Here is a 23,793-nt window from a genome sequence, read left to right as displayed (position 1 = left end):
TCGACCAGATCAGAAGCAATTGTTTTAAAGGTAGCATTTTCCCTCTTTTAACTATGCTTTGTGTTATAAGTTAGACTGAAATACAAAATTCAATTTACCAAAATATAAACCTAATTTTGTAAGAAAAACAGGCCAACTATGACCTATCATAAAGGATGTGGGTATGAACCATTACTGAGGGAACTATACACAAACACTTGACTTTATGAAAATATTGTTTCATTTTCTATATTTATAGTTTATATTTCAGACCACAGACAAAATATAAGTACAGATAAATTAAGGCTTCTGCGAGTAAAATAGTAGGATAACCTTCACCTTTAATTAAAAATAATTCTTAAAAATTTTTTGAAATAATTATAAGCACTGTACACATATTTACCACTAATCATAACCAGTAAGTAACATTTTAACTGGGAATCAAATAACTCTGGAGTAGGGTGGTTCTTAAAATCATATTTTTTACATCTGTCTTCAGAAAGGCTATTTTCCATGTAAAATAGTCAGAAACTTAGTCACCTGGGCTTTTGATGACTAAATAAATTTATTATTTATCAATAGAGGTAGTAATAATGATAATAATTCTAATAGTGACGATGATGATGATATTAGTAATAGCAGGGGTTTGAGGGACCATTTATGCCCTAGGCCCTATGCAAAGCATTTTCACATTCTTATCTTCACCTTCAGTAAGAGGGTATTAGAAAAGATTTATAGGTTTGGGGTCCACAGTAGGTGATCTGGGGGAGGGGTAAAGGAAATGGAACTGCCCTGGATTTGCTGCAGTTAGGATCAGACATTAAGGTTGTTACAGCTCTGTGAGGTAAGTGACACTATCTCCATGTCATAGACAGGGAAAATGGGATTCAAAGAGATTCAGTAACCTGGCAAAGACACAGAACTGATAAATGACGTGAGAGGGAGCTGAACTATGTGTGCCTGGCTATGGAGCTAACCATAACATTAACTGTCAAAAGTATTATGTGAAAAAAAATTACATGTACAGAGCAGTCATTCCACATGACAAACCCTCTGAAAATAGACATATTTGTACAAAACAGACATAGCTGTGAAAAGACTGTGGATAATTATTAAACATTCTCTTGCTACCATCATCAGCATAAAACTATAATGGGAAGCTTTTATATTCATTTTCAAAGGAAGAGGGCAAAATTGATAAGGAAGTACAGAGGCCTTTGAAAAATAAAATGTACTAAATCATCTACCTAAAAAAAATCAAGGAATTGTCAATCTACTGTAACATTTCACTGTAAAGCATCCTTGCAATCACCAGCTAATTAACTCTTCATAACTTTCCTGTACAAACAGCTAATTATATTCTGGTTACAGTAAAAAAGAAACTGAGGAAGTAAAGAGCCTGAGTGTCTGCATTAGCTGTGCTTCAAGTGAATAAATAATAGTTTTAGAGACTCAAGCCCTGGGATTTTTAAATATGCAGTGTCTTCAAGATGTTTAAAGCAGAAAATCCTGTAAAAAAGCTTCAAATATTATAAAAAAAAAAGTATTAGGGGCTAACCAGCAACTTATTTATGTATGTGATCCTGAATCAAATCTGGCAAGTAATCCATCCTCATGTTAACTCACTTCAATTCAGTTCAGTATATACTAAGCATGTACATGACATGATACAAGAAATTCAAGAAAAGAAAGCATGACTACTGCTCTGGAAGAACCACAATAACTACAGTACAAGGAGGCAAGTATCATACTGGGGACCTCACATGCTTTAGGAACAAGTAATTTTGTCCCAAGGCGTCACACTGAATTTTATGTGCTCTCCAGACATTTCAGACATGCAAGAAACTAGACTATAAAAGAGAAATTACCTATTAATGCTTCAAAACAATTAGCCATTGCATGCCGAAGGTCTGATTCTCTACAAAGGTCAGGTCCATGAGCATAAAGCATAAATCGATCCAGTTCAAGTTTCTACAAAATTCAGAATGACAAAAGTAAGAGAATATTGGCAAAATCATAACTGTTATAACTCAGCATCTCCTAGTGGGGACAGTTACAAATTAACTGGGTGAAAGTTTAATCTACCATTCTTTACGAGTCCATACATACGATTCAGCGCTGACCAACCTCGCCTTTTCCCCAAGCAAGCTTCTATGAACTCTGATGATTCAAGTAGGTTCAGAACAGACCAGATCTGATCTGTCCAACTCCAAGTTCAGAAAAAGCACTAGCCTAAGTTTGGAATAAGACTCTATTACAAGGCCATGCCTTTGGGTTTACCCATTATGTCTACAGATACAAACTCAACCCAAAGTTAACCTCTTGGATTCCAAAGTTATACGGTACTGATGGTCTTTGTACTGTATGACTCAAGAGATTTTTATGTGGTAGAGTAGATGGGGTCTCTCAGAAGACTTAAAAATGCCTTATTTCTCTAAATCTTTTTTTCCTTATTTAATAAGGATTTGGATTTGGGGAGCCATATATTTTTGTACTTGTGTCCCTTTGTAAGGTTTCCACACTCATCCTTCTGAAGGCTCCTTCAGTGAGAATCTGAGCAATGGGTTGGAACTACCTTAAGGGCTCTGGGAATAGTGTTTATAATGAATTATATTTTCTTTCTCTGTTTGGCCTCAGACAAGTTTAGAGACAGATTTATGGCCCAATTCTGGAAACTGTATAGGACTGATGAACATATCTGTGCACAATAACTTTACCTCTGACTTTATTTTACTGTCTTATCCATATTTTCTCTTTGTTTTGAGTTCAGTCCCTACTTATTTCTTTTCCTATTGTATCATAAAGGACAAATCAAGTCCTTTTAGAACTAGACACACTATAAATGGTTTTTACAAAACTCTTGAGATTGAATAAATGGAAATCATAATTCGTTCCATATAAAGAAAAGGATATAAACATTGCGTTAGCACACAATAAATCTGTTTCTATTACCATATAATTCTATTCAATAAATACCTACTAAGCAATAACATGCCACATAATATGGAACAAGTCACAAGTCAGTGAACAACCTAGGACAACATGAATCTCATCAGCTCTCAGATAAAAGAGACTCAGATATTGTGTGTCTTGGTATGTATATTAAAAATAACCATATTCATTTACACTGAAAAAAAGACAATAAAATAAAAACAGGGCATACATGCTCTCAGTATTTTGGATTGCTAGGAATTCATGAGTGTATTATAAACTCAAATGAGACTTTTGACTACCACAAATACAAGAGCAGAAAGCACCTCTTTTTATAAAACTGATCCCCAAGTGCAAGAGTTTATACTAGAATATGTAAATTTTACTTGTTTCACAACTTCACTGGGAAAATCCAATTGCTTGCTATCTCTGGAGTCTTGCTTGAGAGTAGTCTGCAAGCCATTTTTGTATTATAAACAACTATTCTGGAATGTTATGAATTTTCTAACTTCTCATAATCCCAGCTCTGTATCTTCATTTTTCTCATGAAGGTATTAGTGGAACTTTTAAAAAGGAAAGTGATGTTCCACTGTGCATGTGTTAAAATGTTCACTGTCTGGAGTGCTGACCTTGAGCTTTTATTACCTTCTCAGAGTCAGCACTCTTCCTCCATCAAGTCTCTCCTCTCAAATGGTTAAGAACCACTGGTCCAAAGAGAAGGGCAAGGTTACCACTGCCTTCTGCTGAGCAGATGGGTGTTGAGTGCTATGGGTATGTCAGGGGTTTGGGATAGAGGAGGATCACATAGACCTCCCTGAAGGGAAGAAATGGCCAATGGCCACCCTCGTTGTAACTCATGGCTCTATACAGCACCCGCTGTGTCATGGAATAGCTTCCATTTTCATTTCCCACACTTTGTAAATATCCTCCCTACAATTGTTTGAAAAATAATCATGCAATTCCATTATACCTGAAACTCTAAATTAAACAATGGCAGGGAGAGGTGATGCAGAGTGTGCTGACAATCTGCTTATTAAAGGTATTTCCAATGGACATTTACGTGATCTATCAGGAAGCTTCTTGATAATTAAGTCAACTAAACACTGAAGCACTTGTGGAATTTCATTCATTGTGAGCCTAAAAACCAAGTTGGTTTTCCCTGAAGGCATCACTATTTATATTCTCAAATGCCAATGAAGCTGTGTCAAAGCCAATCACCACAGTTACGATGAGGATGTTATATAAAATACAGCAGTACACTCTTGCTAACACAAAAACCATGGGATAAAATTGACCACATATTAAATGTAATTAATTCCTTGGCAAGATCAAATTAAGAAGTCAGTTGTAAAACTAGAATGGGTTTTATCTAGTCTTTTCTACCAAATTCCAATATTTACATCAAAAATGAAGAAAAAAAATAGAAATTACTTAAAACTCAAGGAAAATTCACAAAAGCTTTTACAACAGATCATTAACGTTCGGGAATTTAACAGCCACTGTTGCCCCTATTACTGAATAAACCCACAGGCCTATAAAATGTAATTGATTGATAAATGTAATTTATTAAGTGGCAGCAGCAATAAAAACAACTAACTCCTACTAATTTATTCATATGTTTATGTGATTACTATGAACAGGCATTATACCAAGCACTTCATAAACAAATCATTAAAACTCAAATGGTAATCTCCTTAAATTCTCACAACCACCCTATGTGGTAGATGCTAACATCTCCATTCTACAGATGAGAAAGCTATGGCTTGGCAAAGAGAATATCAATTTGTACATGGTCCCCCTGGTGGTATCCTGAATTCCCAAACAAGCACCAGGGTCCTATCCGTTAGGATTTATGATAACAAGACACTGCAGACAGAAAGGAAGATCAAATGAGACAACATGCCTACCACGAATCTAAATCAAGGAAAGGTTCTGTCAGTCACTCGGCAAAGTCAACGACGCTGGCTAAACAGCCTAAAACCAAAATCTTAATTAATAGGACTTGTGATTTGGGGGGATTCTCAAAGATCTGTAAAGTATCCCCCATGGATACAAATGGCCTGGAGTATTCTATTCAAAGCTATAATTCTGTCTGTTAAAGTAAATTAAAAACAAATGTAATTCAGAAATATTACACAGAGGGAAAATATTAAATCTTTCATTTCTTTTGCTCTGGTCTCGTGTTCCTTTTCTCCAAATGTTTAACTCTGTTCATGCACGTCTGTCAATTTTTTCCTCTTCTGTTACCAAGACACCTCGCTGCGGAGTTCATTAGCTGCTGGTGAAACTCACTAAGGTAACAGGACTAATAAGGCTGAGTCCTTAAAACCCAAACAAACAAACAAAAATCCTTCATCATCAATAAAATATTAAACCCTTAATATACCCTAAAGGGTTACTGATTAAATGCAAAGCTATGCACGAACTGAAGAAGAGAATGTAGACTTCACTGCAAATAAAGTGCAAACACTTGACATACCTTTGCTAGCATGGCAAGGTGCTGGTTCTGAACGATGGCAGTCCGATAGGTTGCTAATCCCCCCTCTTCCAGACTGGGAAACAGATAGTACAAATGGACACTGCCAAAAAAAAACACATAGATAAGCATGTATAACAATATTCTGTATGTGGTTCTGAGTCTAAGACAACAGACCTGACACATAATATCTGCACAGTGCACACCAGCTGGGTTGAACTAAACTGAAGGGTCTCTGAAGGGCTAAACAGTAATCACAGGATATCTGAACATGCTAAAACCCAAACACCATCCACTCATCTGTTCACACTGACTTCTGTAAAAAGAGCTCTCTGAAATACGACGGCAATGAAGACCTGAACAATCATTCATTCTGCTGACAGCAACCCTATCTAACACTTGAAAAGTAAGCCTGGAGACAGAGCTTTGCTTGGGTTCAGTTATGAGGGCCCCTGAGGAGAGCTCTGAGCAGGGCAGCCAGGTGGCACAGACAGGGACAGGAACAGAACCAGGAGTGCCAAACAGAGCCAGGGCTGTTGATCAAGGAAGTATAGGAATTAGGAAGAAGGCTGATGGAAAACCAAGCCGGACCACAAGGGTAACTGCGCTCTCCTAACTCTCAAACTAGTTCCGAAGACCCACTGTTGATTGGGGCAGCTAAGCTAGTTTGGTCCTACTGTGTCCAGTGAGAACACGCTGAGAAAACTGCTCCTCTGCCCCACCGTGTCCTTTGAGGGAAAAGAAATGATTGAAAGAGAATAAAAATAGCTTGAGACAGTTCCAAGAGCAACACGTGTTGTCTCCCTTTAAGAGAGAAATTATATGAGTATTGAAAAACCAAAATGTACTTTCCTACATCTACCTCCAAACTAAGGATCCAAAAACATTTCCGGGGAGAAAACACACAAACATACAGACACACATACACTAGACACACCCCAAAAAATCTAGTTATTAAAATTCTTGTAAGCTTTCCTTCCCTTGAGTTCAGAAAGAGTGAGAAAGGGATCAAAGACAAATCCCAGAAAATGAAGTGACATTTTAAAATATCATCCCTTTCTTTACAAATTGAATATAAGCTCTGAAGCATCTAGACCCAGACAAGCTGATCTCTTGTGGCTGTAGCAACTTGAACGTAAACTTGACAGGACAGAGACGCTAGCCTTTCATCTTGTAATCCTGCTCATTACGGCATCAGTGAGTGCAAGTTATCAGGGCAAGAGCCACAGACATGGAGCATTTAAGCTCTACAGAAGAGACCAAAACCACTGTGTTTCAAGGCTTTATTGGGCTAATTACAAAGAAGGTAATGTATTAAGTATGTTGCCTATAAAATGCAATTATTGGGGAACAGCAAAAAAGCCTACTTACCTGGTCAGAAATTCAACGACAGCATCACCCAGGAACTCCAACCGTTCGTTGTGATTAATCCTACAAGGAGAATTAAAAAGATCTCTTAAAATAGCCCACATTTACATTTCCTCCCTCTCTTCTCAGAGGAAAGGATGCTGAGGGTTAGCTCCTTTAGTAATCAAAGCACCCTAACTTACTCCTCATAATCAAGGGCTCTGATGGCCATCCTGCCAGGGGGGTTTCTAGTAGGGAAGGGAGGAGGGAGCACTGCCTCCTACTATGGGGTTCAGGCTTTCCACCCTGCTGCCTCCATCCCCTGGGAATCAGACTTAAGGCAATGAGACATCAGCCTAACAACTGTGACTTTCCACACCACTATCAGAGAGAAGGGAGAATGCATTCTTAGAGTGAGAATAGTGGAAAATCAGCACTGGTACCATGTTCTAGCTTCCCATGGTCCAAACTCTGAATTTAACCTCATGTCTAAAGTCTCTTAAAATGGGCCTAACCTACCTTTTCAGTCTGTTATCCTCTTCCACCAATGCACTGGGTCCTTTTCCAAAACTGCCTGGTCCTCTCTGAAAAGTGTGTGTGTGCATGCTAAGTTGCCTCAGTTGTGCCTGACTCTTTGCAATCCTATGGACTGTAGCCTGCCAGGCTATTCTGTCCATGGGATTCTCCAGGCAAGAATACTGGAGCGGATTGCTGTGTCCTCCTCCAGGGAATCTTCCCAACCCAGGGATGAACTAGCATCTCTTAGGTCTCCTGCATTGGCAGGTGGGTTCTTTACCACTGCTATCCTCTCCTACCAATGCACTGGATCCTTTTCCAAAACTGCCTGGTCCTGTCTGAAGAGGGCATCCCCTAAAATACTCAGTGCCTCTGTGCAGGCCAAGCTCTGTGCTGCCCTGGAGCTTTCAGGTCTCCCCTGTACAGCAAGATTCCCTGAAAACTGACTCATCCCTCAAGGTCTAGCAGAATGTGAGCTCCAGATGAATCCCCACCTGAGTCCCTTATCAAAATGAGTACACTCCCTCGGCGCAGAGACTGCATTTTATTTATATCTCAATTATTTTGATGAAGGTGCATCTTACAAGCTGAGTTTCTCATGTTGGAGTACGAGGCTGAACCGAGCAGGAAGGTGGCTCATGGAAGCCTCCTTCCACCTGCGAGTCTCTCAGTGCAAGCAGGTCACCATCTCTCTGTTTAGCAGAGATGTGACCTGATCTAACTGAGGCTTTTAAAGGCCGCTCTGGCTGCCTTTAGCAGAGATTAAGCACAGGAAAGACAAACACTGGGGCGGATACTGCTGAGGTCCTGATGTGACACAATGGAGGCGCAGGCTGGAGAGGTGACAGAGGAGGGGCAGAGACACCGTCAGATTTGGGAGACATTTGAAAGATGAAGCAGAAAAGAGGTGCTGATAGTTGGGACTAGGAAGCTAACCAACAAGAAAAGGATGAAGGGCAGTGCCAGACTCTGGCTCACGTGGCTGGGTGAAGAGTGCTGCCATTTACTGCAACGGGAAGACCAAGAGGGGGAACAGGTCTGGGAAGAAGCAAGAGTTGCCTTGTAGATATACTAACTTCGAAATGTACATAAAACATCCAAATGGAGAGATCCGGCAAAATGCTAGATATATTAACCTATTGTTCACAGGCAAGAACAAAGTTAGTAATAAATCTATGTGTGTGTGTGTTAGTCACTCAGTCATTTCCAACTCTTTGCGACCCCATGGACTATAGCCTGCCAGGCTCCTCTGTCCATGGAATCCTCCAGGCAAGAATACTATAGGAATGGTCTATACATCGACAGGATTTCAGATCCTGAAACTGGATGGCACTAGTGAGGCAGAGAATGCAGTTAGGCAAGGGGTCCCAGGACTGAGCCTAGGAAAGGGTCATGGCTGTGGTCCAGCAGAAAGGAAGCCAGCATAGGGGAACTGGCAGGGTGGTGGGAGGAAGAGGAGGCCAGTGTTATTCTCTAGCCAAAGAGAAGAGCATGTTTCAATAAAGAAACAGACTCAGCAAGATGAGAAGAGAACATTGACTCATACCAGGGAGATGGCTGAAGCCACGGAAGGGCAAGCTCTGTGAGGTGGAGACAAGCCACACTGCGACTCGAGTAGGCTGGGAACTCACGTGTTGTCTGAAGCCGTGCAAAAGAAGATCCTAATAAGCTACTGCCTGAGAGATGATAGGAGCTAAGAAAGATTAAATTTTTTAAAAAGAGAGAAACTAACATTATCCTATTCTTTCCCACAAGCCAGTAAAATAAACATGCATTTCCTGTGGTAGAGACTATCATCTTCCCAACAGCTCAAAGTACAATACAGGAAAATCTAGTTAAGGTGGAAAGCAAGAAACCCTGGCCGGGGTCCAGAGTGAAGACGAATCATACTTTGGACTGTCTTATGCTTAATTGAAGAATAACGAGACAACCAGTCAAAGAATAATAGCTGCTTTGAGTCATATACTATTTTGAATTGAGTCATATTGGTATAAATTTTATTTAATTTCATTTATAAACTTTCAGGGAGACAGGAACTACGTCGAGAATTTTAATAAACTTGAAGGTAGACCATTATTCAGTGTGTTAAAATACAAGGTCACAGTACTAAACAAGTTTATTCAATAGTAAGTCTGCCATCCATTAAATAATCTGTCCCCTATCCAGCATATGTTTTTTCGTATCCTCATTGTGACTAAACTCTGGCAGTAGGCCACAAACAAAAATGGGGGTTAAATATCATTTTAGTTTATTATTATATCGGACAATTCCTAACCCAGTGGTTTATCTGGAAAAATGGACAGAGTGAGTTGCTGGTCCTTGCTGTCTATAGCGGCAAGTCTTTTGTTCCTTCTTCCGTTGTTTATACTTCCTTTAATCACCCCTGTTTAAATACTAGCAAGCTCCAAGATGAGACGTTTACAGAGCAGTAAACATTCCATTTGCTTTTGAGAACTGAATCAACAGAGGCATTATGAAATTTAGATTAACTGTAGCAGTTAGATAGCACATTTGGTCTGTGGAAATCAAAACACTTCATAAAACAGAACAGTCTCCCTGTAATAGTAATTACTGTAAGGTGTCATCTACTCCATAGAAAACCATCTTAGGATGGGCCAAGTCCAGGGTAACTGCTACAGGGAGGGGACGAATGACATTTTCTTACCTTTGCATTCCAAGCCTCAAGGGGCAACTGGTAGGGCGGAGCTAGAATGGGCCTTGCAGGTCGGCTGAAACTTCCACCCAACCCAGGAATTCCTTCTGTCCGTTACATCTATTTGTGGCTCAGCTGGTAAAGAATCCACCTGCAAATGTGGGAGTCCTGGGTTCCTGGGTAGGCGAGATCCCCTGGAGAAGGGAAAAGCTACCCACTCCAGTATTCTGGCCTGTAGAATTCCATGGACTGTATAGACCACGGGGTTGCAAAGAGTTGGACATGACAGAGAGTCGGACATGACTGAGAGATTTTCACACTATGGTAATTATAAAAAAATATTATAATAGAGGCTACAGGCATACCTCATTTGGGGCTTCCCTGATAGCTCAGTTGGTAAAGAATCCGCCTGCAATGCAGGAGACCCCAGTTCGATTCCTGGGTCAGGTAGATCCACTGGAGAAGGGAAAGGCTACAAAATCCAGTATTCTGGCCTGGAGAATTCCATGGACTGTATAGTCCATGGGGTTGCAAAGAGTTGGACACGACTGAGTGACTTTCACTATTACATCTAACTGAATACTTGTAGGGAGAAGCCCTACTAGATCTCAGATCCAACTGGACCTATGGATTCCAGATTAAACATCTATTCACATATATTCAATGCATTGTTTTTAATGATAAATACTTAATGTATAACTGATTGGAGAAGAAAATGGCAACCCACTCCAGTATTCTTGCCTGGAGAATCCCATGGACAGAGGAGCCTGGCAGCTATAGTCCACAGGGTTGCAAGGAGTCAAACACGACTGAAGCAACTTAGCATGATTGAAAGGGTGCTCTGCAACTACCATTTCCTTAAATAGACCTTAATAAACAGTCTATACGTGTTTCTCCATTGATCCCATAGATCCTCACACATTATGTCCAGCGATGACTCTACCAAGCAAAACAAAACACAACAAAGGAAGGCTGCTTGAGTTTCTTACTTTTCCATTAGTCTTCTGGCCCCTCATTCCCAAAGGTCCTACTGACAACATGGATCACCTGAACGCAACCAAATGCCTAATCCTTCAGAGACTTTCTCTGTGGTAACATTTTGCTGTGATTTGCATTAGTTACATATAACTAAACAGCTGAGATTTATGTGGTTCAACAGTGACGCTAACTAAACAGCTGAGATTTATGTGGTTCAACAGTGATGCTTCAAAAAATGACAGGTTAACTTGTAACCATAAAAGTTAATTATTTTGTAGTTTTGATAGGCAGGCAGATTTTTATCTATTAATTTTAAGTCTTTGTGTCTTTTGTAAATGCTAGCTGATCCCAAATCAGATTACGAGACTCACCAGCCATTAAACTTCTGCTAGCTCTGACCATGACCTTTCCTAACGCTCCCATTTCCCTGTTTCTAGTCAACAAGTAAAAAACCCGGAATAAAAGCAATATCATGAATGGCCTTCTTTCCTTTATGACTTATTTACTGAGCCCCTGCTTTTTGAAAGGCATTAATTGGAAAAGAAAAAGAATTTGAAAAAAAGAAAAGAGAGAGTAGGATCAAAGACCTTCCAAATGTTCACAGTATTAAAAAAAGAAAATCAAACTATGACACAAAATATTAATAATTCCTGGGAGAACTGAAACTTGCACCATAAAAGAAATGCTGGCAGAATGTGAGCACGGCTACAATGACTGCCGGCATTCAGGGAAGGGAGAGGGTACGCTCGACTGCACAGGAAGTATTTCAGTCTTACTGGTGTGCAGAAGGCTACATGGAAGACAGTGATGTGCCTGGAAGAGTGGCCTGGGTCACCAGGTGCTGAGATTGTCAGGCGAGGAGGTTCAGACTTATTCAGCAGGTGATGCGATGTCACAAAAAGCCTTCAAGCAGTTTACAGCTACAAACTAGAATGCAGGCTCTAGAAATAGCAAGGTGATGCCCTAGAGAGGCCATCTGGAGGGAGACCCGGCAGAAGGCGGCACTAACTGCATGGCAGGATGGGCAGGGTTGGGAGGAGCGGCTTTTGGTGGGGCTGGGGAAGAACTCCATCAAGCTCCCCAACCTGCCCTCTTCCTCCACCTGCAGTGCTGGACATGGATGCCCAAACAACCTACTAGCCTACTGGCTGTCTTGTTCCTGTCTCAAGTCTAAAATTCTGAGCAGGCTTGCTTGGGAGGAAATATAACCACTGATGCTTGAAACTGCATAGTGTCTGTTTCAAACATGTACAGATACTTCCAAGGAGCAGACTACCGCATCCCACTTTATAACAACAAACTAAGAAACAAACAGGGAAGAAGGCACGTTGTTTCAAGTGAACCCAATTATTCAAGTGTATGGTATACAACTGACCCATAATCCCTGAACAACCACCAGAGCTCTCCTTGGCCCCATAGCAGTCTGATGTGGCTGTTGTGTTTTTGACCTTCACTGAAGCGCTTAGCAGAGTCTTCCTTATATTATGCATGTTTATGGAACTCTTACTCCACCCCAGGTAGTCACACCTTCTGGTGAGCGGGGGCTATGGCTTACTTGCTTTGAAAGAAGTGAAAATGTTAGTTGCACAGTTGTGTCCAACTCTTTGTTACCCCATGGACTGTAGCACGCTAGACTCCTCTGTCCACGGAATTCTCTAGGCAAGAATACTGGAGTGGGTTGCCGTTCCCTTCTCTGGGGGATCTTCCTGGCCCAGGGATCAAACCCAGGTCCCCTGCATTGCAGGCAGATTCTTTACCATCTGAGCCACGACCACGAAGGGTATGGTCGTGCTGAGGAGGTTGGTAGGTGGCAGGCAGAGAGGAAGAAGAAAGGCTTCCCTGACCGGGAACTGAACCCGGGCCCGGCAGTGAGGGCGCCAAATCCTAACCGTAATACCTGGGAACTGCCTCAAACTCAAAAGGCACTGCACAAATGTCTGTCAGATTAAATCTGTCTGTGTTTCTTCTGTACAGCTCCCAGGGCCGTGCACAGCTGGGGCTACTACACAGCCACAGCCAAGCAACCGCCGGACTGGCTGCCGAGGCAAGGAGGCTCTTTCTGAATAGAAAGCTGGGGTCAATCCTGCATCAGCAAAAAGATCGGACAGAAGGCAAGAGACTCTCAGCACAAGAGCCACAAAGGCCAGAACAGAAGTCAAAGGACAAGAAAGAGCATGTCTATTCTCTATTAATGGTATCATTTTCAAAAGGTAAATTCAGCAAGAACAGTCTCTCAGCTATCATTCCCTTTACCAGGGTAAGAAAACATAAACCATGAGGTTTAAACAGTGCTATCAAAAAGACATAATTTATATGCCAACAGCTGTGGGTGGGGTGGATGAGACAAACATCAGTTAAACCTGTGCTTTCATCACTGAAAAAGAATGGGTCGATGGCATGTGTAGCCCTGCTGAAGGGGGCTGCAGGGGACCCAGGGTTCTACCTATTAAAATACAGAACTAGCCATCCGGAGACTTCACAGTATAGCAGGTATAGGGAAACCAGGGCCACGCTGTCCCTGAGGGTGTGATTAAGGGCTCCTCTAATTAGACAGTTCTTTTCTGATCTTAGACTTGCACAGAACACAGTAGTAAGATGTGTGATCATCTTCAAACTGGAATTTTAAAGTTTCAGTCTGCCTTTCTTTTTACCTCTTGATTGAAGAGGAAAAGACGGTTTGGTTCATGATAACCTCAAAAGAAAGCAACCTCAAGCCAAGCCTATTTGAAAAGAAAAGGGAAACATGAAGAAAAAGGTAGGGGAGGAAGATATGCCAGCTCGACTGGGCACTCACCTGGCTGAAGAGGCCATTACCAGCCGCAGCAGTGTCTCACTTCTAACCCTGCTCTCCCCACCTTTCATCCATCTAAGTCTGCTTCCTAAGAGGGACAGACCTGACTATTCAACTTTTCAGTGCCCCAGGTTAAAAAGCAAGCCTCTCTCAAACGGTCTCCTGTACTGGCTTTCAAAATAGAACCTGCTGTGCTTCACACACAAAGATAAGCCTCCTGAGGGCAACATTAGAGCCTCAGCAGCCATCAGGCATTTGCTTCCATTCTGTTTTCTAGGATGTTAATGAGTTTATATAGACCCCACCTACTTCCTTCCCAGATTCTTCAGGGACTCAAGGCCACACAAAAGTGAAAATATTAATGTATGAAGGTAGCTTTTAAAATCAAGAAATAAGATAGGGAAAGTTAACACATAAAACTTTCCAACCCATTATATGAGGTCAGTATTATCCTAATAATGAAATCAGACAAAAACATCAAAGGAAAGGAAAACTACAGGCCATAAATCTTCAGCACAGTACCAGCACACTAAATTCTACCTAAACACACCGTATAAGAAGGATTATACATCATGATCAAGCGTAATGTATCCCAGGAAGGCAAAGTTGGTTTAACACCCCCAAATCAATTAACGTAATACACAAAGTGAACAAAATAAATTTTAAAAAAGCATGATTATTTTAATAGATGCAGAAAAAGCATTTGACAAAATTCAACATACTCTCATGACAAAAATATTCTGCCAAGTAGGAACAGAAGGGAACTTCCTCAATATTACAAAAGGCACCTATGAAAAACCCATACACAATGGTAAAAGAATGTTTTCCTTTTAAAATTAAGAAGGCAAGGAGCCTCTCTCACCACTTCTACAGGATATTGTACTAGAGACGCTAGCCAGGGTGACCAGGTTAAGAAAAATGAAATAAAAGGCATCCAGTCTGAAAAGGATGGATGTGAGAGTTGGATGGATGGATGTAAAAAGGATGGATGCGAGACCATAAAGAAAGCTGAGCGCTGAAGAATTGATGCTTTTGAACTGTGGTGTTGGAGAAGACTCTTTAAGAGTCCCTTGGTCTGCAAGGAGATCCAACCATTTCATCCTAAAGTAAATCAGTCCTGAATATTCACTGGAAGGACTGATGCTGAAACTTCAATACTTTGGCCACCTGATGAGAAGAACTGACACATTGGAAAAGACCCCAATGCTGGGAAAGATTGAAGGCAAAAGGAGAAGGGGACAAAAGAAGATGAGATGGTTGGATAGCATCACCAACTCGATGGACACGAGTTTGAGCAAGCTTCAAGAGTTAGTGATGGACAGGGAAGCCTGATGTACTGCAGTCCATGGGGTTGCAAAGAGTCGGACACAACTGAGTGACTGGACTGAACTGAACTGAGTCTGAAAAGGAAAAAGTAAAACTATCTCTATTTACAGGTGAAATGATCATCTATATAGAATATCTTAAAATGAAGTGAAAGTCTCGGTCATGTTTGACTCTTTGCGACCCCATGGGCTGTACAGTCTATGGAATTCTCCAGGCCAGAATACTGGAGTGGACAGCCTTTCCCTTTTCCAGGGGATCTTCCCAACCTAGGGATCAAACCCAGGTCTCTCGCATTACAGGCGGATTCTTTACCAACTGAGCTATCAGGGAATCCCAGAAAATCTTAAGGAATCAACTAAAAAACTATTGGAGCTAACAACTGAGCTCATCAAGGTTGCAAGATTCAAGATCAAAATAAAAAACCAACTGTATTCCTATGTGCTTGCAATGAACAATCCCAAAATTAAACTTATAAAAATAATTTCATTTAGAATAGCATTGTAAAGAACAAAAATATTTAGGAATAAATTCAACAAAAGAGATACAAAATGTATACTCTGCAAACTAAAAACATTACTAAGAAATTAAAGACAACAAATGAGAAACAAAGACATTTAATGTTCAGGGAACAGAAGACAATATTAAGCAGGAGACTTAATATTAAGATGGTAATCATTCACAAACTCATCCATAGATTCACCACAACCCCTATCAAAATTCCAGCTAGCTTCTTTGCAAAAGTTAATAAGCTAATTAAAAAGTTCATGTGGAAAGGTAATAGGCCTAGAATAGCCAAAACAATCTTGAAAAAAAGAAAGCTAGAAAAGGGACTTTGCATTTCTAGATTGCAAAACTTATTACAAAGCTACAGTAATCAAGACAATGTGGTACTGGCTTAAGGTCAGACATACAGATCAATGGAATGAACTAAGAATCAAAAATACACCCTCATATATACCATCAGTTGATTTTCAACAAAGGTGATTTCAACCAAGGTGATTTAGTAGGGAAAGATTAGCCTTTTCAAGAAATGGTGGTGCTGGGATAAGTGGATATCCGCAAGCAAAAGAAAGTAGCTAGACCTCTATGTCACACCAGTTCTAACTCGGGAACAGATGAAAGATCTAACTGTGAGAGAAAAAGCCATAAAGCTCTTAGAAGAAACATATGTAAATCTCTGTGACATTAGATTAGGCAATGGTTTCTTAGACATGACACCAAAAGCAAAAGCAATGAAAGTAACACAATTTATCTATTATTTGCAATTAATCAAAACTTCTGTGCTTCATTAAAACAGTAAAAAGATGATCCACAGAATGAGAAAAAATTTTTTTACAAATCATGTATCTGATAAGGGATTTGAATCTGGAATACATAAAAAAATGATTGTAACTCAATAACAAAAAGTAACTTGATTAAAAAATGGAAAAAGGATCCAAATAGATATTTCTCCAGGGGAGATATATGAATGGCCCAAAAGTGCATGAAAAGATGCTCAACATCATTAGTTATCAGAGAAATACAACAAAACCACAATGAGATAATATTTCATAGCCACTAGGAAGCCCAGGTTCAAAAAGACAGATAATAACAAGGGTTGGGAAAGATGCAAAGAAATCAGAACCTTTGTATATTGCTGCTAGGAATAAAAAATGGTACAGACTCTTTGGAAACAGTCTGGCAGTTCCTTAAGGGAAAGGTGAAACAGAGTTATCATATCATCCAGAAATTCCACTTCAGTTATATACTCAAGAAAAATCAAAACATGTCCACACAAAAACCTGCACACAAATATTCATAGCAACATCATTCAAAACAACCAAAAAGGAAAAAGAACAAATGACCATCAATCTGATGACCAGATAAACAAAACGTGGTCTACCTATACCATGGAATATTATTTGGCAATAAAAAGAAATGAAGAACTAATATATACTACAACATGGATAAACCTTCTAAGCATTACATAAAATAAAATAAAATAGTCACAAAAGACCACATATTGTATGACACCATTTATACAAAATGTTCAGAATCGGCAAATTCATAAAAATTAAAGTGGATTGAAAGAAGATTGGTGGTTGCCTACGGCTGGGCAAGCTGAGGGAAATATGGAGTATGGGGTTTCCTTTGGGTGAGATGTGGAGAAGGTAATGGCACCCCACTCCAGTACTCTTGCCTGGAAAATCCCATGGATGGAGGAGCCTGGTAGGCTACAGTCCATGGGGTCGCTAAGAGTCGGACACAACTGAGCAACTTCACTTTCACGCATTGGAGAAGGAAATGGCAACCCACTCCAGTGTTCTTGCCTGGAGAATCCCAGGGACAGAGTAGCCTGGTGGGCTGCCGTCTATGGGGTCGCACAGAGTTGGACACGACTAAAGAGACTTAGCAGCAGTAGCAGTTGAGTGAGATGAAGATGCTCTAAAATTAGACAGTGATCACAGGTACACCATTTTGTGAAGATACCAAAAACCACTGAATTGTATGCACTTTAAATGGGTGAATTGTATGGTATGTGAATTCTATCTCAACAAAACTATTATAAAAAAGTCTACCTTACCTTGAGGGAGTTGGGTCATCTTGGCCAAGGCGTGACATAATATTTATTAAGGTGTTAATTCCTATTTTTTAAAAAAAAATCACAAGTCAATATTGTTAGAAGCATTCTAGAACCATCATACGACATGCAGAAAGAAAATTATTCATCTCACTCCAATTTGACTTGCATGTAGACAAGTTTAATCAACTTAGTTACTTTAAAGACTATTTGATAGGAGAAATTAAATTTTCTCAAAAATTCATTCACTCTTATTATAATGTTGTGCTCAGAGTAAATGTCACTACATATGAGTCAAGAAGCAGTAAAGAATGACAGAATGAAACAGTTACCAGGGAACCATTCCTAGTGGGGATTTAATTTACAACAGGGGACACGGAACAAAATAGGAGAGTGCAATTAAAACGGACCTTTTTTTCGCATGTGCATGTGATGAACTTTTCTATCTCCATATTTGGGCTGCCGAATTCCACAGTTAGACAAAGAATTCCTGGCATGATCAGGATTCATTCCAAAATTTAAGTGATGACTTGGGTGAGTCATGGCCAGCTAAAATTCCAAAGACATAAGTTCAGTTTTAAAAACTCAGCATATAAAAAATTTAATAAAAACCAACCAAACAAACAAAAAAGCATAGAAGCCACCATCACAAATGAAACAGGAAAGAGACTTGTTTATCCAATTAAATTTTAAGCCCCAAACTTTCCATTTTCTCCAGTGTCAAATTTCCAGAGCATTGGTCCAAGCCCTCTTCTGCAAACAAACCTAAAAATCCACGTCTTTCAGAGAAGAATTAGAATACACAGCACCTGGAAAGAAGAGTCACAAAAGAGGAAAAGATGAAAGAAGAGGTCAGGTTTGACAGCCAAATCTGGAAGCTTTGGTCTACTTCTTTAGGGACAGTCTGAAAAAAAAAAAAGTGAGAAAAGGGGTTTGAAAGTGGCAATCAGAGGAGAGTAATGGAGAAGGCTATGTTTCTAGACGTCCTCATCCTCTCCAGAATAGAGATTCTCCATACTCCACTTGTAACCTGCAAGATGAATTACTCCTATCTTGTTATTATATAAATGTACAGGAGAGTAACTCTCACCTGTAACAGACAACGATCTTGGAAAGTATATCCTATCAACTTGTCCAGATGCATTAGGCACTGGTGGTAGCGAATATGATGGGTCAGAACCGGCAGCATCATGGCATGCTGGGAAAAAGCACATTTCAATATGTTTAACTCTCTAAAAATGTATCAAAAACATTTCGTTTATTTTACAGCAAACAAAAAACATTTTTACATCCCAAATCCCATCTCCCAAAGTCTTAAAACAGTGTACTGGCAGCCTGGCACCCTAGCATACCCTCTGTGAGGGGCAGTGGACTAAGCTGTTAGAGATATGGTCTCTGGAACCAGAGGGCCTGGGTCCAAATTCTGCTCTGTCATTCACTCATCCTGGGACTTACCGTAAGTTACTTAACCTCTCTGTTTCTGTTTCCTCACCTGTCAACTGAGGACAACTGGTGTAGCTACCTTCAAGGACAGTTAAAAGGATCAAATGAGTAAATACAAAAGGCTGCTTAGAACAAGGCATGGTGTGGCCCTCACTGAAGTAGGAAGAGCCCTGGTTCATCAGTAGCCAGCAGTGTAGCCTTGAAAAAGCAACGAGAATTTCTGTACCTCCTTGTTTCTTTAATTCTAAGGGAATGGATTAGGACTCACAAATTCTGAAACTTTGTCAGGGTCAAGGCACTTCTGAGATCTAAGGAAAATGAGTCTTTCCCCAGAAAAAGGCCTGTGTGCACAAACATGCAAAAATTTTATGGAATTTTAATAAGTTCACAGATCTCTAAAGCCCATCATTAGCCTCTGGGTAAGATCTTCTCAGCCAGATGATCTCGAAGGGCCATTCCAGGTTTAACACTCAATCTAACATTATGAGGATAACTTTTATAAAAACCATCAATACAGTTAAATCACCTGAGGACACAGAACTTTCATTTCAATCACTTTTCATTTGGCTATAGATTCCTTATTGGGAGACAATTTCATGGAGAGCATATCTTTTTCCTTTTTTTAAATAATGTTTCCCTAGAAATCAAGAGAATGAAGAAGTCATTCTTATTCATCAGAACCTGGAGGATGGGCACAGCCCACAGAATGACTGACATGTGCTTTCTATCATTTTAGTCTTTGAAGTATTTTAAGCTGACATTATTTAAAAATACATGATAATGGATTTGCTTGAAATTACAGAAATCAGTTCCCTGTATTAACTTATAAAGAAAGATTAGTTCTCCCAAAAAGGATCTTTAATCAACAGAAAGTCTTTCTTTCCAGTTCAATTCAGTAAATATGTATTGAGCACCTCCACGTGCAAGGCTTATAATAGCTGTGGAAAAGAAAAAAGATGGAGACACTCTTTTCACCCCCAGGGGCTTCCCAGAGATATGCCATTCTGATTCGAATTACTGGTATTTTGTCCACTATGTTTTGATCCATGCTGTATTAAAAAACACAATAATAAGGAAACAAAGTATGTGGCCAAAGTACAATACAGTTTCCTAGGCATTTCAACTGCATGGGACTCATGGGTGTTGAGGCTAGGCACTCAAGGAGGATGGGTAATGAAGACTATGCGGTGTAACTATCTTTCTAAAGTATGAATTCAAACTGGTGAGTTGTTTTCATACCTCCAGCGAGAGAAGAATCATTACTTGTTAAGAAAATAACTATCTTCAGAGTATGCTGTTTATTAGAAAATAGTCTACCCCTCTGATCTACCCCGGAAAAGAGCAAATACATTTAATGGCAAAGTTCCCACATCTTCTCTTCACCAAACTAAGTCCATTTTCTTTACCCTTTACTCACATGAAACAGCTGTGAGTCCCTTCATCACTTCCTTTAAACTTGCTCTAAATAGAGCCAGGTTCTCTTTCCAAGTAAGTATGGTTCTTGTGAAAGGTAGGTATGACCAATGTCCATCTTGTACCCCTGACAAGTTAAGTCTTGAGGTTCTCTATGACTAGCTCAGTTTGTTAAATGATCAATCTTTGCAATGTTGAGACCACACACAATCACTAAGCATCTACCCTCATTCTATTCATTTCTAGAAACTGCTTTCACTTTATTTACTTGTTTTATTTATTTTCACTTGGCTGTGCTGGGTCTCAGTTGTGGCACGTGGGATCTCTGATCTTCAATGTGGCATGCAGGATCTTTTTTTTCAGTTGCAGCAGGTAGGATCTAGTTTCCTGACCAGGGATCAAGCCTGGGGCTCCCTGTTGATCCTGCATCCACACACTGTGAAGTTTCTCCATCTCTTCCATCACTTGTCCAGGCTCATTCAATATTACTATCGACAGCATTGGCAGCAGCAGAACATCATCACATGTTCCATCACTTTGTCCTTGTTCTTTAGAATCGTGCTGCTGGCTGAACAATTCATGCTGTAAGAACAAGTGACATCTACTACCTTTTCGCCTCGCTCCACTCTCTGTTATTTTTACTTTTGTTTCCATCACTATTGCATGGTGCTTCTTAGCAGTACCAGCTACAATGCTGCTGCTTTTATGTTGCTCCTAGATATCCTGGGCTTGAAATAAAGATACTATACTACTGTACTCTATACAGTACTATATAGTAAAGTACACAAAAGCACAACTACCCATAGAGGATGCATACATGTGACAATGTACATCAGACACATGAACTAACTTACCTGGCTGAACATTCAAACACGTTTGCATCTTTCAAAGTTCGCAACTTGAAGGTTCGTATGTAGTGGACTCACTGCAGCCCAAACACAACTCTCTGTCTACTTAGCACTCACCCCCACTCTGTTCTTCTTTTCAATTTTCTTCAGGCACCCTGCCTTCTAGTTTTCTCCAGTTTCACATGGGCCTCATACTGGTTATATGTTAAACTGACATAGTTTCTTTGCTCCTTTTCTGACATCTCTGTGTGTCACATTTATTCATCCTCCATTCTCAGGATTCAGTTTATTGATTCCCACGGACCTCCTGCTTGGTACAGCACAGGGCACAGGGACCTACTCTTCTAAGTCACCAAGTCAACTTTGGTGTGCAAAACGCTGTTCTTAAAGTACAGACACCATGGTGACATGACAGTTTTCCTCTTCTGAGTCATAATGCTGAATTTCTCAGCCTCAGTTTCAGATTTTGAGTCCTGCTTTTTCTTCTGTATTACCCGGAATTCATTCTAACAAGCGGTTAAACTGAGAAAATCTTTCAACAGTTTCTCTCTAAACATGGTTCAAGTCTGCATTTAGTTCACATGTAATTCCAGGTTACAGGACCACCTCTATGCTTTCATTCCTCCTAACACTGGTTGGGGCATATCAAGTAGCATTTTCTAATCTCATAACAACCCTTGGTAACTGCTCTTGGTTGGGAAATTATGCTTCCAGAATGAGAAGCTGAGACTCAGACTGCTCTGCCTTAGATTCAACACAATAGTTTTATTGCCAGTGGCAGCCAGACAGTATCACAAGGCTTTTGCCAGCAACCCACCAGCAATTATTATTACCCCACCTGGCCCCCACCCCAGGACTTCAGAGATGCACTCAACCATTTTCTCTTAAAACTAAGTATGAGTTCATTTTTCCACAGGCTTCAGGGTTACTCAGAGTATTCCATGTATAAATTTCATTTAACTGTTACTTCTCAGTCAGATTTTTATTCTTCATTACCAACAATACTAACCACATTTAATTCGTATTACATGCTACCTGAGCAAACTCTGGGAGATGGTAAAGGACAGGAAAGCATGGTGTGCTGCAGTCCACAGGGTCACAAAAAGAGTTGGACACAACTGAGCAACTGAACAAAAACACATGTCTCCCGCCATCTTATTTGATGAACATACATGAAAATGAAAACATTTATTCTGAGATAAGAAACTATAGATAAGAGGCAATATAACTCGTAAAAAAATTGGACTGGAGGATGGAAGCCTGGCTTCCACCAGATGGTTGTCTTTGCAACAGCAGGAGTCCTCCATGTGGAGGAACCATCATTACACAAAAAGTATTCACCTTTGCTGAAGTTCTACTCAGGAACCTTGTCTCTAACCAGCTAAACACAGGAACTTATTGTTTTTGGTTATGTGCATGCTCACTCAGTCATGTCCAATTCTTTGAGACCCCGAGGACTGCAGCCCGCCAGGCTCCTCTGTCCATGGGATTTTCCTATCAACCTCAAAACAGAATGTAAAATGTAACATATGCAGGGAGCGAGAGAAGATAACCTAGTCGCCCAGCTGCTTCCGATCCAGCTGGGAAGCCAGAGTTAGATTCTTGTGAAACAGCTGAAGGACACAAAACTACAGGGTTCATTCAGGACCCCTCTTTGTTTTACCAAAAGAAAGGGTAGAAAGAGCTCAATGTTTTTAAAACAAATTGTGTTCAGTGGAACTAAACTGATCTAGGAACTGCTCCACGGACAATGGGACACTCCCTCCACACCCACTAGTCACCAATCAATCAGTTGTTTTTTTGTTTTTTTTTTTATCTTTTTACAAATTAGGGTTTCACAACGGTTTGTTTAAAAAAAAAAAACTTCACAGTTAAATCAAAAACATAAGTTTAAAAACCACTGAACTAGAAGAACTCTAAGATCCTTTCCAGTTCTCAAAGTTCCATAATTTCAGGATCTCTTAAACAATCAACTTTGACATCACTGAGATCAGCAGATGGCTGGACATTCCACTCACTGTTACTACAGTGTCTTAAGCAGCTATGTTGGGGTTACGGTGCTGTGTTGGTTTTGGAGAAACACAAGCAAGCTGAAAAACTCGGTGATATTATAGCTCCAAGTGGCCCTAAGAAACAATCAATGGAAGTAGGATATTCACTTCTGAAAGCATTTACAGTTTAAAAAAATTGGTCAATGGGTAATATAACTGAGGACTTTTTAGACAGCCTGGCATCCACTGCAGATGATTATTTTCAAACTACTTAGCAATATTGCATCAATAGCAGTTCATCTCAACAAAAAAACATTTAGCTTCACATGGTAAATGAATTACATAGCAATTCTTTTAATGACAGGATTAAATTCCACTGTTCAATACAATAATTAAATGCCAGCATTGATTTAAAAAAAAAAACCTCATTATAATGAAATGAATACCTAAGAGTATCTGGACTCATTACAATACATGCTACCATCACAAGAGATAAATGGCAGTCTGGAAGTATTCTTCCAAAAGGCTAAACACAGCAAAC

The 23,793-nt window shown here is 40.0% G+C and overlaps 1 protein-coding gene and 1 long non-coding RNA gene across 21 annotated transcripts in view; one reads left to right on the top strand and one right to left on the bottom strand.

Annotated features, from left to right (window-relative positions):
- DROSHA (drosha ribonuclease III) overlaps window positions 1-23,793 on the bottom strand; it is a 115,572-nt gene that overhangs the window by 28,814 nt on the left and 62,965 nt on the right. For 14 of the 20 annotated variants that reach the window (XM_081523899.1, XM_081523900.1, XM_081523903.1 and 11 more), the window contains 6 exons: window positions 18,648-18,755; window positions 17,968-18,106; window positions 17,561-17,621; window positions 6,758-6,817; window positions 5,390-5,489; window positions 1,848-1,950 (listed from right to left, as the gene is read on the bottom strand). In XM_081523899.1, the coding sequence (XP_081380025.1) occupies window positions 1,848-1,950; window positions 5,390-5,489; window positions 6,758-6,817; window positions 17,561-17,621; window positions 17,968-18,106; window positions 18,648-18,755 (571 nt within the window). The remainder of the gene's footprint in view (window positions 1-1,847; window positions 1,951-5,389; window positions 5,490-6,757; window positions 6,818-17,560; window positions 17,622-17,967; window positions 18,107-18,647; window positions 18,756-23,793) is intronic. The other 6 variants (XM_081523914.1, XM_081523916.1, XM_081523915.1 and 3 more) reach the window with 1 other exon arrangement.
- LOC145518860 (uncharacterized) lies at window positions 654-16,755 on the top strand. Its single transcript, XR_014063349.1, has 2 exons — window positions 654-823; window positions 12,855-16,755. It is a non-coding gene; the product is annotated as an uncharacterized LOC145518860 (long non-coding RNA).

Source organism: Giraffa tippelskirchi, chromosome 8, assembly GCF_054371585.1.
Source record: "Giraffa tippelskirchi isolate mGirTip1 chromosome 8, T2T-mGirTip1v1.2.pri, whole genome shotgun sequence".
In the NCBI taxonomy this organism is placed as follows: Eukaryota; Metazoa; Chordata; class Mammalia; order Artiodactyla; family Giraffidae; genus Giraffa; species Giraffa tippelskirchi.
This window is presented reverse-complemented; position numbering and strand designations above follow the sequence as displayed.